This window comes from Erythrolamprus reginae, chromosome 3, assembly GCF_031021105.1.
Source record: "Erythrolamprus reginae isolate rEryReg1 chromosome 3, rEryReg1.hap1, whole genome shotgun sequence".
Taxonomy (NCBI): domain Eukaryota; kingdom Metazoa; phylum Chordata; class Lepidosauria; order Squamata; family Dipsadidae; genus Erythrolamprus; species Erythrolamprus reginae.
The window spans coordinates 69,398,502-69,413,719 of NC_091952.1; the positions used below are offsets into that span (position 1 = coordinate 69,398,502).

The following is a 15,218-nucleotide window of genomic DNA, read 5'->3' on the forward strand; positions in this document are numbered from 1 at the left end:
CACAATCTGAAGTTTCTGAACACTTTTCAAAGGTAGCCCCATGTAGAGAGCGTTACAGTAGTCGAGCCTCGAGGTGATGAGGGCATGAGTGACTGTGAGCAGTGACTCCCGGTCCAAATAGGGTCACAACTGGTGCACCAGGCGAACCTGGGCGAACGCCCCCCTCGCCACAGCTGTACAGAGTAATGACTGTGTACCATGGTAGCCAAACCAATCTCTGTTACAAACAAGTAGATTATTGATTGTTCAGGGCTTCATTGTAGAATGTTACATCAGCATTATTATTTTTGCAGCTTGTTCACTCTGTATTCCTTCTTTTTTTTGTACATACCAGACCCATTGGTTCCCAGGAAGCTCTCTGTAAAGGCTGAGAAGGGAAACCCTGCATTGATTGTGGCTTGGGCAAAACCTATCAACAAACCTGAGCGCTGCCAACTGCAGCTTTGGCATCCAGAAAATAGCACCTTGTTACAGCAACACACCTTGACTCAGTGGCAAGTCCGGCATATTTTTCAGGGACTAGTTCCAGGAAGAAATTATTCCATATCCCTCACCTGTGCTGCTGGACCATATAAGAACAGTTCCGAAATGATAGTAATGCCAATAGGTAGGTATGGGTCCATCTTTCTGGGACACTCATATTTCTATCTTCATTCCCAGATTTATCCTTTCAGTTGGATTATACTGCTAGGGCGTCATAAAATTGGTTGAGGCACAAGAAGCATTAGGTCAAATTGTCAGGCAACAGTATGCTAAGTAATAAAATTAAAATCCATAAGAATTCAGGAGACACTTTCTTCGTTCTATGCTGTGAAATAGAATGAAGAAAGCTTCTCGGGCATTCATATGGATATAAGAAGCTGCCCTCATATTGTGCAATTTGTAGAATATTTTACAGCTGATCCTTGCCCAGATGGATCAGCATAAGAGCTTTAAGAATCAAGCCTGTATATGATCCAAATTCCGATGATCAGAATTAGGATTTTCATACATTTGTGGCACAAGGCATCTGTGATTTCAGTGGCTTTGTGTTTCCACTAAGGTTGTGAACAAAATAGTGTGAGTTAGGCAGAATTTGTTATTTGCCATGTTTTCCTGCATTGCAAATATTTATTAACTGTCAAACAGATACGTTTGAACTTGCTCAGCTGATTGTGTCCTGTCTGTCTAGAACCAAGTCATGTGAAGAACCTGCAATGTCTACCTGACACCACCAGTATGTTTCTAAACTGGACGATCATTGAGAATGACATTAAATCTTATGAGCTGACTGTGAATGCCTTTCCAAAGAGAATCCGCCAACAACCTATGCTAGCTTTGGTTGTAACCCAAACTAATATTACTCTGGTAGAGCTGACTACAAATACCTCCTATCAAATCCAAATTAACGCTGTTGGCAGGAATGACATAAAGGGCCCATCTGTGACAATAATGTGCAACACATCTGTGGAAGGTACTGATTCTAATCTCACCATTGAGTGTACCAAGGGTTAGCCTTTGTGCTGCATCTATCAGTTCCAAGCAGTTCCTTTCTTCTTTTCTGCTGCAGTTCTTCCACCTCCTGTGAGAATGGACCTCCCACTGTTTGATGCCAGTTCCAGAATCGTCATTTCTCCAGATATGTTCAGTGAAGAAAATGGTCTCATCGAGTATTATGGAATTGTAGCCACCACCAACGAGTCTTGTAAGCAATGTTCCCTCTAATTTTTTCCCGGTGTGGACAGAAAAGTATAGTGTCTGAGCGACAGTCCCTTTGGGACTGGGTGGCATAGAAAAATAAATAAATAAATAAGAAAAAAATTCCCTTTTTTATTAAAAGAAATTAATAATAAAACAAAACCAAAATCTATTACTATTATTATCTTCTCTTTTTCCATCCATGTCTCCTCCCCCCTTGTGTGTGTGTGTTTGTGTGTGTGTGTGTGTGTGTGAGCTCTTGAACCATTTCAAATTAGAGGTGAGCTATTGGAAATGGTTCAAGAGTTCACACACACACATACACAAACGGCTGGGGTTTTTTTTCTCTATTATTTTTTGGGTGCTTTTTACCATATGCTTTAAATCAAGAGTCATTTCTCTCTCTTTCTCTCTCCCCCTCCTGCTCTCTCTCTTTCTCTCTCTCTCTCTATTGCTTTCTTTCTCTCTCACTCTTTCTTTCTATCTCTTTCTTTCTTTCTCTTCTCTCTCTTGCTAGCTCTCTCTCCCCCCTTTATCTCTCTCTTTCTTTCTCTCTCACTCTTTCTTTCTTCCTATCTCTCTTGCTTGCTTTCTCTTCTCTCTCTTGATATATCTCTCTCTCCCCCCCTTTCTCTCTCTCTCTTAGCAGCGGCATAAGTAGAGGCAGGGCAGGCATTCCCGAAGGGCAGGGTGATCAGCTGTGAGGCGGAGCTCCGGAACTGAGGCACCGACGGCGAGCGGGCTACGAGAGCGCTTTCTCCCAGCCCCCTCGCCGTCGGTGCCTCAGTTCCGGAGCTCTGCCTCACAGCTGATCACCCTGCCCTTCGGGAACGCCTGCCCTGCCTCTACTGCAGCCCCCTTGCTGGAAGACTGGGATGAAAGCGCTCCCAGCGAAGGGGCTGCGAGAGGGGCGGGGCGGGCATTCCCGAAGCCCGCGGAGAAAGCACTCTCTCGCAGCCCCCTGGCTGGCAGCGCTTTCGTCTCGCCGCAGGAGAAGTCGCACGCCAAGGCAGGAGGCGGAGGAGGAGGAGACGGGGCTGATCGGGCAAGCGTGGGGCAGGGCCGAGAAGCCAGGGGCTCGAGGGGGCCGGAGGCACGGTGGTGAGGCAGGGGCGGCTGCTGGCAGGGGGATGGGGAGCGCGCGCCCGTGGAAAAGGGCGCACGGGGGGGTATTTGGGGGTGCGCGCCTGCTCACAGGCGCAGCTTATGGGGAACGGTGCTTGTAAGTATCTACTTCTCTATGTGCTTTGCTTGGTAGGAGAGGTTTCCTAATCTACCTATGACCTTTACACTGAAATGCTTGTTTCTATCTTTCCAGTACTAAGGCCTACTCAAGAAATTATTTCCCACACATGGTATGACCACTATTATGGACATGAAGACTCATATTTGGCTATGCTGCTGCCAAACCCATTTCATCTTAATGAGAGCACCAACCTAAGGGCTTGGCCAGTGTCTGTGGGTGGAGAAGATTGCAGCCACTCCAGAGCAACCTGCAATGGAAAGTTGAAAACAAATACACAGTACAGGTAGGAATGTAAGAAAAACCATGCTATAAAATACTAGAGGTTCACTTATTTTTCATTGGTCATCACCTAGGAAGCTTGAGGGAGTTTGCAACTAGCTTCTGGTATTTCCTTACTCAAAATATTTAACAATCATACTAGTCCCATCCATCTCCTAGATTTTTTTTTAAAGTAAAAGAATGGATATGAGAGAAGCATGTCCAATGGTTAAACTATTTGGAGAATAGGGGATGATATAAATGCAACAAATTTCTGAAAGTTTAAGTCAGTAAATAGAATCAGCAAAAGTTATATTTCAATGTTCCTATAGGTTCAGCATTGCTGCGTTTACTAAATACAACCAACAGACTCCAAAAGTGTCCTTCACAGCATTCTCAGGTAAGTTGTATTTTTTGTTTAGATTCTTGATAGATGTCTAGTTTCTATCTAATTTTGTTAGGACTTCTCCTCCCAAATATTCAAAGGAATATATTAAATTATCTCATTAAATTACCCATTGTCCAATCTTATACATGTCCATCTTAAATAAATTTCCATTAAATTTCAGTTGCAAATAATCAGGAATAGGAATTGAGTTCAAAGTGCTAAAAGTTTATTATATGCTACCTATACTACAAGAATCTGATCTAATAGTGGAACCAAATCAATGTTAGACAAGGGTGAACAGAATTCATGGGGGCTGGACTTGGGTTTCTTGGAGCACAAGAAGTCCAAAATTTGACTCCACCCTCAGGCTCAGCCTACTCATCCTTTACATATAGAAGGGATGTACGTTGGAGCTGCCATTAACCAAATAAAGCTTGCTTCCATCACTTCAACAGGACTTGCCCAGTCAAAGTCCAACTCCAAGTGAATCCATTTTTATTATATTAGAAACATAGAAACATAGAAGACTGACGGCAGAAAAAGACCTCATGGTCCATCTAGTCTGCCCTTATACTATTTCCTGTATTTTATCTTACAATGGATATATGTTTATCCCAGGCATGTTTAAATTCAGTTACTGTGGATTTACCAACCACGTCTGCTGGAAGTTTATTCCAAGGATCTACTACTCTTTCAGTAAAATAATATTTTTTCACGTTGCTTTTGATCTTCCCCCCCAACTAACTTCAGATTGTGTCCCCTTGTTCTTGTGTTCACTTTCCTATTAAAAACACTTCCCTCCTGAACCTTGTTTAACCCTTTAACATATTTAAATGTTTCGATCATGTCCCCCCTTTTCCTTCTGTCCTCCGGACTATACAGATTGAGTTCATTAAGTCTTTCCTGATATGTTTTATGCTTAAGACCTTCCACCATTCTTGTAGCCCGTCTTTGGACCCGTTCAATTTTGTCAATATCTTTTTGTAGATGAGGTCTCCAGAACTGAACACAGTACTCCAAATGTGGTCTCACCAGCGCTCTATATAAGGGGATCACAATCTCCCTCTTCCTGCTTGTTATACCTCTAGCTATGCAGCCAAGCATCCTACTTGCTTTTCCTACTGCCCGACCACACTGCTCACCCATTTTGAGACTGTCAGAAATCACTACCCCTAAATCCTTCTCTTCTGAAGTTTTTGCTAACACAGAACTGCCAATGCAATACTCAGATTGAGGATTCCTTTCCCCCAAGTGCATTATTTTACATTTGGAAAATATTATTTTACATTTGGAAAATATTACTCACTGCAGCTGTCCAGATGATTGTGTGGATCATCCCTCCAACATGGAATAATATATTTATTCTTTCTGGGGGGCTGGTAGGTGGCTATCTGTGGGTGTGATAAGACTGGAGAAATAACTATGTTTTGCAGCCCTGATACAACCCCCAATATGGGGCTCTTACTTGTCTTGAATGTTGTTGTAGGTATCTCTTCTGAACAGGCCCTGTAGGAACAATATTGCTGGATAATCTTTGGGCTCTGTGGGCCACACAGTTCACTCAGTGACATTTCCAGACTACAATTCTGCATGCGCTCGTACAACCCACCACTTCTTCTCTGTACCCAGCCCTGTACCAAGTATGCATTGTTCAGTTCTCACAGTATCTTCCAGCATCCTGTCTTCCCATACAATCAAACTATATCAGACTATTCCCTGTTGGTCTTTGGTTGATTGATTGTTTGATATCCGAATACTACTCTTATTCTATTCTACCATATGGGGTATGGAATTGTTATGTCCAATAATTTATCTTTCCTTATAGGTCAGTACTGCCATGATAATGCTATATTAGTGCTTTCTGATCAAATTATACTACAAATTATTTTGACAAGGTTGTTTTTTTTTTCTGGGCCTGAGAGAAAGTTACCTTATACAAATGTAATTTTTTCCTTTTTTATATATCTAGCAGCAGCTGCTTCAGCAGATTCTGCCACTCTGCCTGCCCCAGTTGTGGCTGGGATCATTATGGGATTCCTTGTGACAGTCACAGCCATTTCTGTATGGGTTTATTGGAAACATTTAAGAAAAAGAAGGTAATAAAATAAAATATAGGATTGTCTGCTATGGAGCTGGGCATGGGAAGTGAGTGAAGTTAGTATAGGTCCCACAGAGTTGGCCTTCTCTGGGTCCCGTCGACGAAACAATGTCTTCTGGTGCGGGACCCAGGGGAAGAGCCTTCTCTGTGGCGGCCCCAACCCTCTGGAATCAACTCCCCCCAGAGATTAGGATTGCCCCCACCCTCCTTGCCTTTCGTAAACTCCTTAAAACCCACCTCTGTTGTCAGGCATGGGGAAATTAATTTCCCTGGGCCGTTTCTGTTTTATGTATGCGTTATATGAGATGTATGATTGCTTTTTATATTAAGGGTTTTTAAATTGTTTTAATCAATTGGATTTGTACTGTTTTATTGTTGTGAGCCGCTCCGAGTCTTCGGAGAGGGGCGGCATACAATTCTAATAAATAAATCTAATAAATAAAATAAATAAAAATGGACTAGATTTTTTTTAGATAGCTGATTTATCTAAATGTGTATGTTATGTCCCATGATATATGAGATAGTTGAATGGCACTGCAAGGTAAGAAAAATGGCTCAACAAGAGTCTATGCAGTTATGAAAAGAGAGAGAAGAAGAAGTGGGGAGAGGGAGGGGAGAGGGGGAGAGAGTTGAAGTAGATTTGGAAAGACATACCTCACCAAAACAATAGCATTGTCCATGTTTTGATTCCAGAATAGAAAAGGGAGATATACCTCAAGAAATGACTATCTACAGTCTCAGGTAGGTGAAGCAATGCTCATCTTTCTATTCACTTAAGCTAAATATTGGATGTGGTAGAATAGATATTCCAATGTTTTTATGAAAGAAACAATTGTGATATTCTCTGAGCTCAGCTCATAAATTACCTCCAGGTCAACCTCGGTTAGTTAGAAACAGCATTTGATTTTTTTCAGTATCTTGTCCCACAAGGGGATTCTTAATCTGTATCTTTAAAACAGGGATAAGCAATCAGTACCTAACCATTCTTTTCTAGCCAAAGCTTTGAGATAACAGATGTAATATCATAAAAAGTATAACTGGATATAGAAGTCCATAGCTATAGTAAATTCCAAGTAAAAACAACTTGAAAGCATTTAGAGAACTAAACTCTTTGGCGTTGCAATAAAATCCAGATGATTTTGCTTCTATTGCAAAACAAGTAATGTATATTGCTAGTTTAGGAATTAACTAAAAGAAAAATGAATTCTATCTAGCTTATTGTATATTTTGGTTATATCAACCTTGTAACATATAAGACGATTGTTTAGCATGTGTGCTTTTTCATTGCTTCCTAAGCATTTTTTAATTCCTTGCAGGAATACCCATCGGCCAATCCCTCTGCAAAGTTTTAGACAATATTATGAGACCAGGACAGCAAACTCAAATAATGGGTTCTTTCAGGATTTTGAGGTAATGATTCTAAGTAAAATTCTATTTAAAATTCTATTTCTAAAATTCTAAGCTTAGCTATGGCCATAATTAAACAACAGCTTTATTCTTTTTCTAGGTTATATAATGCTAGAATGGAAGAAAGAATTAATCAAACTGTATCTATCCATTGCATCTTCTTCAATTTGATAATCTCTGGACTATTTTTCCCCCAAATAACCCTTCCTTGTTGGCTTTTTAAAAGTCCATTAAAAGATTATCATTACATCAAGCCATGGGTCAATTGGCCTTACAAGCAAGGAATCCTAGAAATTGAAGTTCTAACATGTCTAAAAATAGTAGATTGGAGAAGGCTGGTCCATTACAGACAAGCCAGATAATTAATACAAGCTTCTGCATGTATTAATCTATGAACACTGTCTCCTTTCTTCTTGCTACTCATAGCTGGTAATTTAATCTGTAAGGAATGCCCTTTCTTAATCACTAACTCTGCCACAATCTATTAATTCCACCCCAAAGCATGTTATAGGCTCATTTCATGGAGCCTATAATCTTCAATATATTCTCTGTTATATAAACCATATACAGGGATGAAGGATTGTAAGGTGGAAGTTCCACGGAATCCAGGAACTGATCACCTTGGCGTCCTTAGCAACCTGCCAGTATACGTGACATCAAAGCTCCACCCCCAGAATCTCTTCGTGTGAGGGATTCCCCAGCTCCTTTTGTGCCTCCCTCCCATTCTCCCGACCGGCCGACAGCTCCCCGGTGTTTGCCTTGCTCCACCGCCACCAGCGCCCGGCTCCTCCTCCTCTCCTCAGCAGATGACAGCCGGGCGGTGGCTTTCGCGGTGTTCAGCATGAACGCTGAACAAAAGCACAATTTTTTAAAAAAAATTGGGTTCGGATCCGGTATGCCAAACACCACAAAATTCAGTACGGACCCAAATTGTGTGGGTTCGGTTCGCCCAACACTAACCGTGAGGAATATTTCTTTCAAATATATATTAACAACTGCCTTTCCAAATTCATTCCACATCTTTAGATCCCTTGGAATGCAATTCCCATCATCTCAAAAAGCAAATAAATTGGCCATGCTAGCTTATGGGAATTGTAATTGAAGATATCTAAATGATGGTTTTTTCAGATTTTAGCTTGACTCAAAACAAACTGGGAAAAGAATCTTGAGAATGTGTGACTATATGACAAAGGATCCCCCCCCCTTCTGCATTGTACAGGAGCTGAAAGAAGTTGGAAAGGAACAGCCAAAGACAGAAGCTGAAGTTCCAGCCAATGCCATCAAGAATCGATATCCTCATGTTCTACCGTGTAAGATCACAACAGAACCATATTTTTAACATTCGCTTTTCTTTAGTTACAAATTTTTAAAATTACAAGTACAAAAAAACCAGAAAGCCAGATAACTGTAAATAAACTCTAAATAAGGGTGACAAACAAATATAACACACAAAGCAAGGAAAATAGAAAAAAAGATAATGAGTATGAATATGAGCTAATATAATTTAATATTTACCTATATAGTAAATATTAAATAATATAAGAAAATTTCAAATCAAAACAAAAAAACATGATGGCATACTATCATGAAATCTGCTCCAAAAGCAATATATTGCATCCATTTTTGTAGGGTGGGGGAATTGTTACACCCCAGACACACATTACAAAAAAGCTAAGTAGCCTGCAAGCTCCAACTACTCAGGATATCACCCCTAATCCACAAACATTAACTAATCAGCATGCAGCAATTACTTCACCAGGAAGTTTCATCACAGCTTGCAGCTGCTGAGCCATCAAACCACACCCACCTACAAGTATTTATAGAGGGAAGGCAGCTCAGGTCTCGCTGTGTTCAGTCTAGAACAAGGACAGAAGCACCAGCCTGAAGATGACGAGTGGGACCTTGTCGAAACGTCGCCAGAAATCACTTAATCTTACATGGGAAGAAACCCGAATATGCCAAGACCTTCATATCAAAGAAAATTTTATATACAGTGATCCCCCGCTCGTTGCGAGGGTTCCGTTCCAGGACCCCCCGCAACAAGCGGGTTTTCGTGAAGTAGCGCTGCGGAAGTAAAAACACCATCTGCGCATGTGCAGATGGTGTTTTTACTTCCGCAGCACTAGCGAGGAGCCGAAGATTGGGGGCGGTGCGGGTGTTTTAAAACGTCGACGCCGACATGGGGGGCTCGCTAGCACCCCATTAACCCGGGTTGGGGGTTTGGGGGGGTGCTAGCGAGCCCCCCATGTCGGGGACATTTTAAAACACCCGCGCCGCTTTCCAATGAGTCCAGAAGACAAATGTCAAACTTCCGCGTTTGTCTTCGGGACTCATTGAAAAGCGGCGCGGGTGTTTTAAAACGTCCCCGCCGACATGGGGGGCTCGCTAGCACCCCCCCAAACCCGGGTTGGGGGTTTGGGGGTGTGCTAGCGAGCCCCCCATGTCGGCGGGGACGTTTTAAAACACCCGCGCGCCTTCCCAACTGAGCCCTCAAGCCAAGCGCAGAAGTTCGCCCTGGCGCAGGCAACACGCGCTGCCATCTTCCGGGCCAGCCAGGCTCAGCGGATCAAGCCCGGCTCCTCTCGGCTGAGCATCCCGGGCCAAGCGGCTGCCTTCCGTCACTGAGCCTGGCTCGCCCGGAAGATCGTAGCGCGCGTTGGCTGCAGCGGCGGCGACATTGCTGCCGGCTTGGCTTCCCTCGCCGCTGCAGCCAACACGCGCTACGATCTTCCGGGCGAGCCAGGCTCAGTGACAGAAGGCAGCCGCTTGGCCCGGGATGCTCGGCCGAGAGGAGCCGGGCTTGATCCGCTGAGCCTGGCTGGCCCGGAAGATGGCAGCGCGTGTTGCCTGCGCCGGTGAGGGAAGCCAAGCCGGCCAGGCTCAGCGGATCAAGCCCGGCTCCTATCGGCCCAGCATCCCGGGCCAAGCGGCGAGGGAAGCCAAGCCGGCAGCAACGTCGCCGCCGCTGCAGCCAACGCGCGCTACGATCTTCCGAGCGAGCCAGGCTCAGTCACGGAAGGCAGCTGCTTGGCCCGGGATGCTGGGCCGAAAGGAACCGGGCTTGAAGATCGCAGCGCGCGTTGGCTGCGGTGGTGAGTGCTTGCGATGGAGGGTGGAGGAAGCGGCCATGTGAGGGCGAGCTGCCTCAGGGAGGAGGATCGGGCGGGACCAGGTGGGGGCTGGAATTTCTCCAGGGCGAAGGGCGGGCGAGCGGGTGCTGGGGAGGGCTTCTCGCCCTCCCGCCAGCAAGAGGGGGAGCGAACGGCGTGGGCGGGCGAAGGGCGGGCGAGCGGCAGCGAGGAGTTTGCGTGGGCGGTGGGGAAACTCCTCGCTGATGCCAGCAAGAGGGGGAAGACCCAGGGAAGCCGCCCAGCAGCTGATCTGCCGGGCGCCATCTACGCATGTGTGCCCATAAAAAAAAAGGCACGCATGCGCAGATGGTGTTTTGACTTCCGGGTTGAAAAATCGCAAATTACCCTGTTCGCAATGGTCGGGAATGCAATAACCGGGGGATCACTGTATACATATCAAAGAAAATTTGAAAATATGGGTGACAGAATATCTTGATTAGCAATGTGAAACATTTCAGGGTTCCTATGAATTACTGTCTTCCTTTTGGAACCATCTTTACATATGTATATATGTCATAATTTTAAAAACATAATCATCCCTGTGGTCATTGGATCAACATTGGATGCTTGGCAACTGGTTCATATTTATGATGGTTGCATGTCCTGCAGTCACATGATCACCTTTTGTGACCTTCTGACAAGCAAAATCAATGAGGAAACCAGATTCACTTAACAACCATATTGCTAACTTGACAATTTCAGAAATTCACTTAACAACTATTGCAAAAAAAAAGTCATAAAAATGGGGAAAATTCACTTGACAAATGTTTCACCTAACAACGGTAATATTGGGCTCAATTGTTACTGTAAGTTGAGGACTACCTGTATTTTGATGCTATGATTTTTTTAAAAACAGCAACAAGATCATATATCAGAAAATGGATTAGTTAGTGGTTTAAGATGTTGGACTAGGATTGAAAACATCCAGGTTAAGTCCTTCTTCAGTTATAGAGGCTCCCTGGATGCGAAGCTCACTGTCAGTCAGTGTCTCTCAGCCAATCCATTTCAAAGATAGAATAGAATAGAATAGAATAGAATAGAATAATTCTTTATTGGCCAAGTGTAATTGGACCCACAAGGAATTTGTCTTTGGTTCATTTGCTCTCAGTGTATATAATAAGTGGGAGGAGATTAGTGATAGGAACGATGAGTGGTTAGGGAATTATTTGTTTAGCAGAGTGATGTTCGGGGGAAAAACTGTTCTTGTGTCTAGTTGTCTTGGTGTGCAGTGCTCTATATCATCATTTTGAGAATAGGAGTTGAAACAATTTATGTCCAGGATGCTAAGGGTCAGTAAATATTTTCATGGCCCTCTTTTTAACTCATGCAGTATACCGGTCCTCAATGGAAGGCAGTTTGGCAGTAATTGTTTTTTCTGCAGTTCTGATTATCCTTTGTTGGCAGTAATTGTTTTTACTGGTTAGCAGTAATTGTTTTTTCTGCAGTTCTGATTATCCTTTGAAGTCTGTGTTTGTCTTGTTGGGTTGCAGAACCGAACCAAAGGGTTGTTGCCGTAGAAGTTTAGGAAGAAAGAGTTTTGTATATTGCTTTAGGATCCTAAGGGAAAGAATATAGCTTATATACATGCGTACATCATGGCATTTCTAGATTTTGAACTTGAGTTTCATGGTTTTAATAACTTGATTATGCTGGCTCTTACATATTTACATTTGGGCACATAAACATGAAAAGAGTGATATTTCTGCAACTGTCTATGATGTATATTGTGCATCTCTTCTAAAACAACTCTTAACTCTGTTGTTATTACAGATGACTATACTCGAGTGAAGCTGAATCTGCTGGATGGACAACCCCATTCTGATTATATCAATGCCAACTTTGTGCCAGTGAGTTCTTGTGCATTATCTTGGTCCCACATTTTATATTAAGAGCTTTATGTTAGCATCCCTTTAATAAGAACTTCATGTGAAATTTACAATTGAATTTAACTATTTATTAGTTGGCTATCTGATAGAAAGCCCCAGGGAGTAGGATATACGACTAGTAATTGCATTAGAGCAGATTCTATTTACAGAAGGAAATTGAGAGAGAGATGAGGCTAATAAGAAATAGGACAGTAGAAGATTGGGAGTCAAAATTGTATACATTAAGACAACGGTGGTGCCCATGTCCATATAATGTCAAAAGTGTATCTAACAAAGCAATAAGCAAAGCATAACTAAATAAGGGATTTAACTAAAATTAGAGGGCATTTTTATCACATAGTTCAAATCTATCTAGTTTTTTTTCTAATTCTAATTACATACCTGTTTTTAAGTATATTTATCCTTTGTGTAATTGTAGAAGATTCAGTATTTCTCTTCAGTGAGATAAGTAGAAAGATTATAGCAAGCTCAACATGGCAATTTTTTTAAAAAGGAGGCTAGAAAAGGAAGATAAAGTTTTGTGTGTTCTGTTCATAATTTGCTGAGAAGGCAGCTCCAGATATAAACATTATTTCCTGGGTAGGTTTTTCTTCTTAAAAATAAAGTTTGCTGATTAAATACAGTCTCAAATATGCCATCATTTGATTAGATTAGATTAGATTAGATTTATTGGATTTATATGCCGCCCCTCTCCGCAGACTCGGGGCGCCTCACAACAATAGTAAAAAACAGTACATAGTGACAAATCCAATGCCCACCAATCCAACTACAATTTTAAGTTAAGAAATTCATAAAACAATCCCAATATATATAAAAAACAAGCACACAATCAATCAAACGGCAAAACAACATGGGCAAGGGGGAGATGTTTTAGTTCCTCCATGCCTGATGGCAGAGGTGGGTTTTAAGGAGTTTACGAAAGGCATGGAGGGTGGGGGCAATCCTAATCTCAGGGGGGAGCTGGTTCCAGAGGGTCGGAGCCACCACAGAGAAGGCTCTTCCCCTGGGTCCCGCCAGATGACATTGTTTAGTCGACGGGACCCGAAGAAGGCCGACTCTGTGGGACCTAACTGGTCGCTGGGATTTGACTTTGTAACAAAGAAAGATTCTCATGTTTGAGCTTTCAAATAACAAATGAATGCTTTACATTTTACATTTTATCTTTTTTTAAAAATAGTATTTAAAAGTGTAAAGCTTCTGTTGTGAGAGGGATGGGGGTGGTGTGACATCACAGCACCCAGGCAATAAGAGTCAGGTAAAATCAGTTTTTTTCTTAAACATGTGGAAATTGGATTTTTCCACCAGAGGTTAATCCCGGAGAAGAATAGGTGTGTTTGGATTTAATGCAGCAAGGGCTCTCCAGGAGTAGCCCTGTTGCTCTAAACATGTTACTTCTCTCTTCTCTTTTTCTTGCTAATTACAGCTGTATGTTAAAAAGCTTGGATCTATCCTCATGCCTCTCTGGTGATCTATCCAGGTAAAGGCTACCCCCCCCCAGCCGCCCCCACATTTATGTGTGTGCATGCAGTAATTTATATTTGCATGCACATGCCTGTCTAGTTATACATGGACAGTGTGTCTATTTGCACAGCAGTCATGTTTGCATGCCTGTGTTAGAATAACTGTGCTTAATTTGCACATTACCTTTTTCATGTAGGATCAGATTTCCTTAGCAGAAGTAAAGCTGTATCTCTTTTACATTCTGCATTGGCTTAAACAATTGGTCTTCCCTGTCCACCTTATGCTTCACTATTCTAGGCAGTGGAAAGCATGGTAGAAATAGCAACTTTACTCCCTATATTATTGTCTGTGCAATTTTATATTCCTGGCCACCAGAATTTAGACCAGCATTTTTGTACATCAGCAACTTTAAGATATTCACATTTGGAGTACTGTGTTCAGTTCTGGAGACCTCACCTGCAAAAAGATATTGACAAAACTGAACGGGTCCAAAGACCAGCTACAAGAATGGTGGAAGGTCTTAAGCATAAAACTTATCAGGAAAGACTTCATGAACTCAATCTGTATAGTCTGGAGGACAGAAGGGAAAGGGGGGACATGATCGAAACATTTAAATATGTTAAAGGGTTAAATAATGTTCAGGAGGGAAGTGTTTTTTAACACAAGAACACAATCTGAGGTTAGTTGGGGGAAAGATCAGAAGCAACATGAGAAAATATTATTTTACTGAAAGAGTAGTAGATGCTTGGAACAAACTTCCAGCAGACGTGGTTGGTAAATCCACAGTAACTGAATTTAAACATGCCTGGGATAAACATACAGTATATCCATCCTAAGATAAAATACAGGAAGTAGTATAAGAGCAGACTAGATGGACCATGAGGTCTTTTTCTGCTGTCAATCTTCTATGTTTCTATGCTTCTATATATGAACTTCAATTCCTTCTGGGGAATTCTGGGAGTTGAAGTTCATACATCTTAAAAGTTGTTGAAATTAAACAAAGAATTATCCAGCATAACTAGAGATGAGATTAGATGGAAAGGAATGGAAGACTAACAAATCAGGTTATGCAATTGTATGGTACTTCTATTTGCAAGTGTGGGTGAATTATCTTAGTTTTAATATAAGGTACAAAGCAGATACAATAATGAGACCTGGGACTGAAGAGGGATGAATTAATGGCATGATGGTTTTTCGTTTCCTGAAAACAACCATGGGAGAACAGGGGAGTTTGGTTAGGAGTGAGAGACGAACAATACAGTGACTTACCAATTTTCTACAGTGGACATAGAGCATTGGGTAGCGGGTATAGCAGTAGACTTACATACTGCTTCATAGTGCTTTCTCTGAGTGATTAACAGAGCGGCACATTGTCTTCAACAATCTGGGTCCTCATTTTACTGACCTCAGAAGGATGGAAGGCTGAGTCAATCTTGAGCCGCTCAGAATCGAACTCCTGGCAGTGCACAGTGAGTTAGCTTGCGGTACTGCATTTTAACCACTATGTTACCATAACTCTTATTTCCCTTTGCTGGAGTAAGGCAGGACTAAGATTAGATCTGATGCTCACTCTGTGGGAGGGTTTGGCTTGATCTCCTACCCTTTGAGAAGGTAAAAAGAGAAATGACAACTATAAGTAGTAAGCTGAAATGGGTGATCAGAATGT

General features: G+C 42.3%; 1 protein-coding gene across 4 annotated transcripts in view; it reads left to right on the plus strand.

Moving 5' to 3' along the window:
- The window catches only part of LOC139164096 (receptor-type tyrosine-protein phosphatase V-like), an 80,618-nt gene that overhangs the window by 39,849 nt on the left and 25,551 nt on the right, over positions 1–15,218 (plus strand). For 3 of the 4 annotated variants that reach the window (XM_070745765.1, XM_070745768.1, XM_070745767.1), the window contains 10 exons: positions 335–607; positions 1,172–1,453; positions 1,550–1,684; positions 2,996–3,206; positions 3,514–3,581; positions 5,539–5,665; positions 6,361–6,408; positions 6,984–7,077; positions 8,294–8,384; positions 11,976–12,052. In XM_070745765.1, coding sequence (XP_070601866.1) covers positions 335–607; positions 1,172–1,453; positions 1,550–1,684; positions 2,996–3,206; positions 3,514–3,581; positions 5,539–5,665; positions 6,361–6,408; positions 6,984–7,077; positions 8,294–8,384; positions 11,976–12,052 — 1,406 coding nt within the window. The remainder of the gene's footprint in view (positions 1–334; positions 608–1,171; positions 1,454–1,549; positions 1,685–2,995; positions 3,207–3,513; positions 3,582–5,538; positions 5,666–6,360; positions 6,409–6,983; positions 7,078–8,293; positions 8,385–11,975; positions 12,053–15,218) is intronic. The other variant, XM_070745766.1, reaches the window with a different exon arrangement.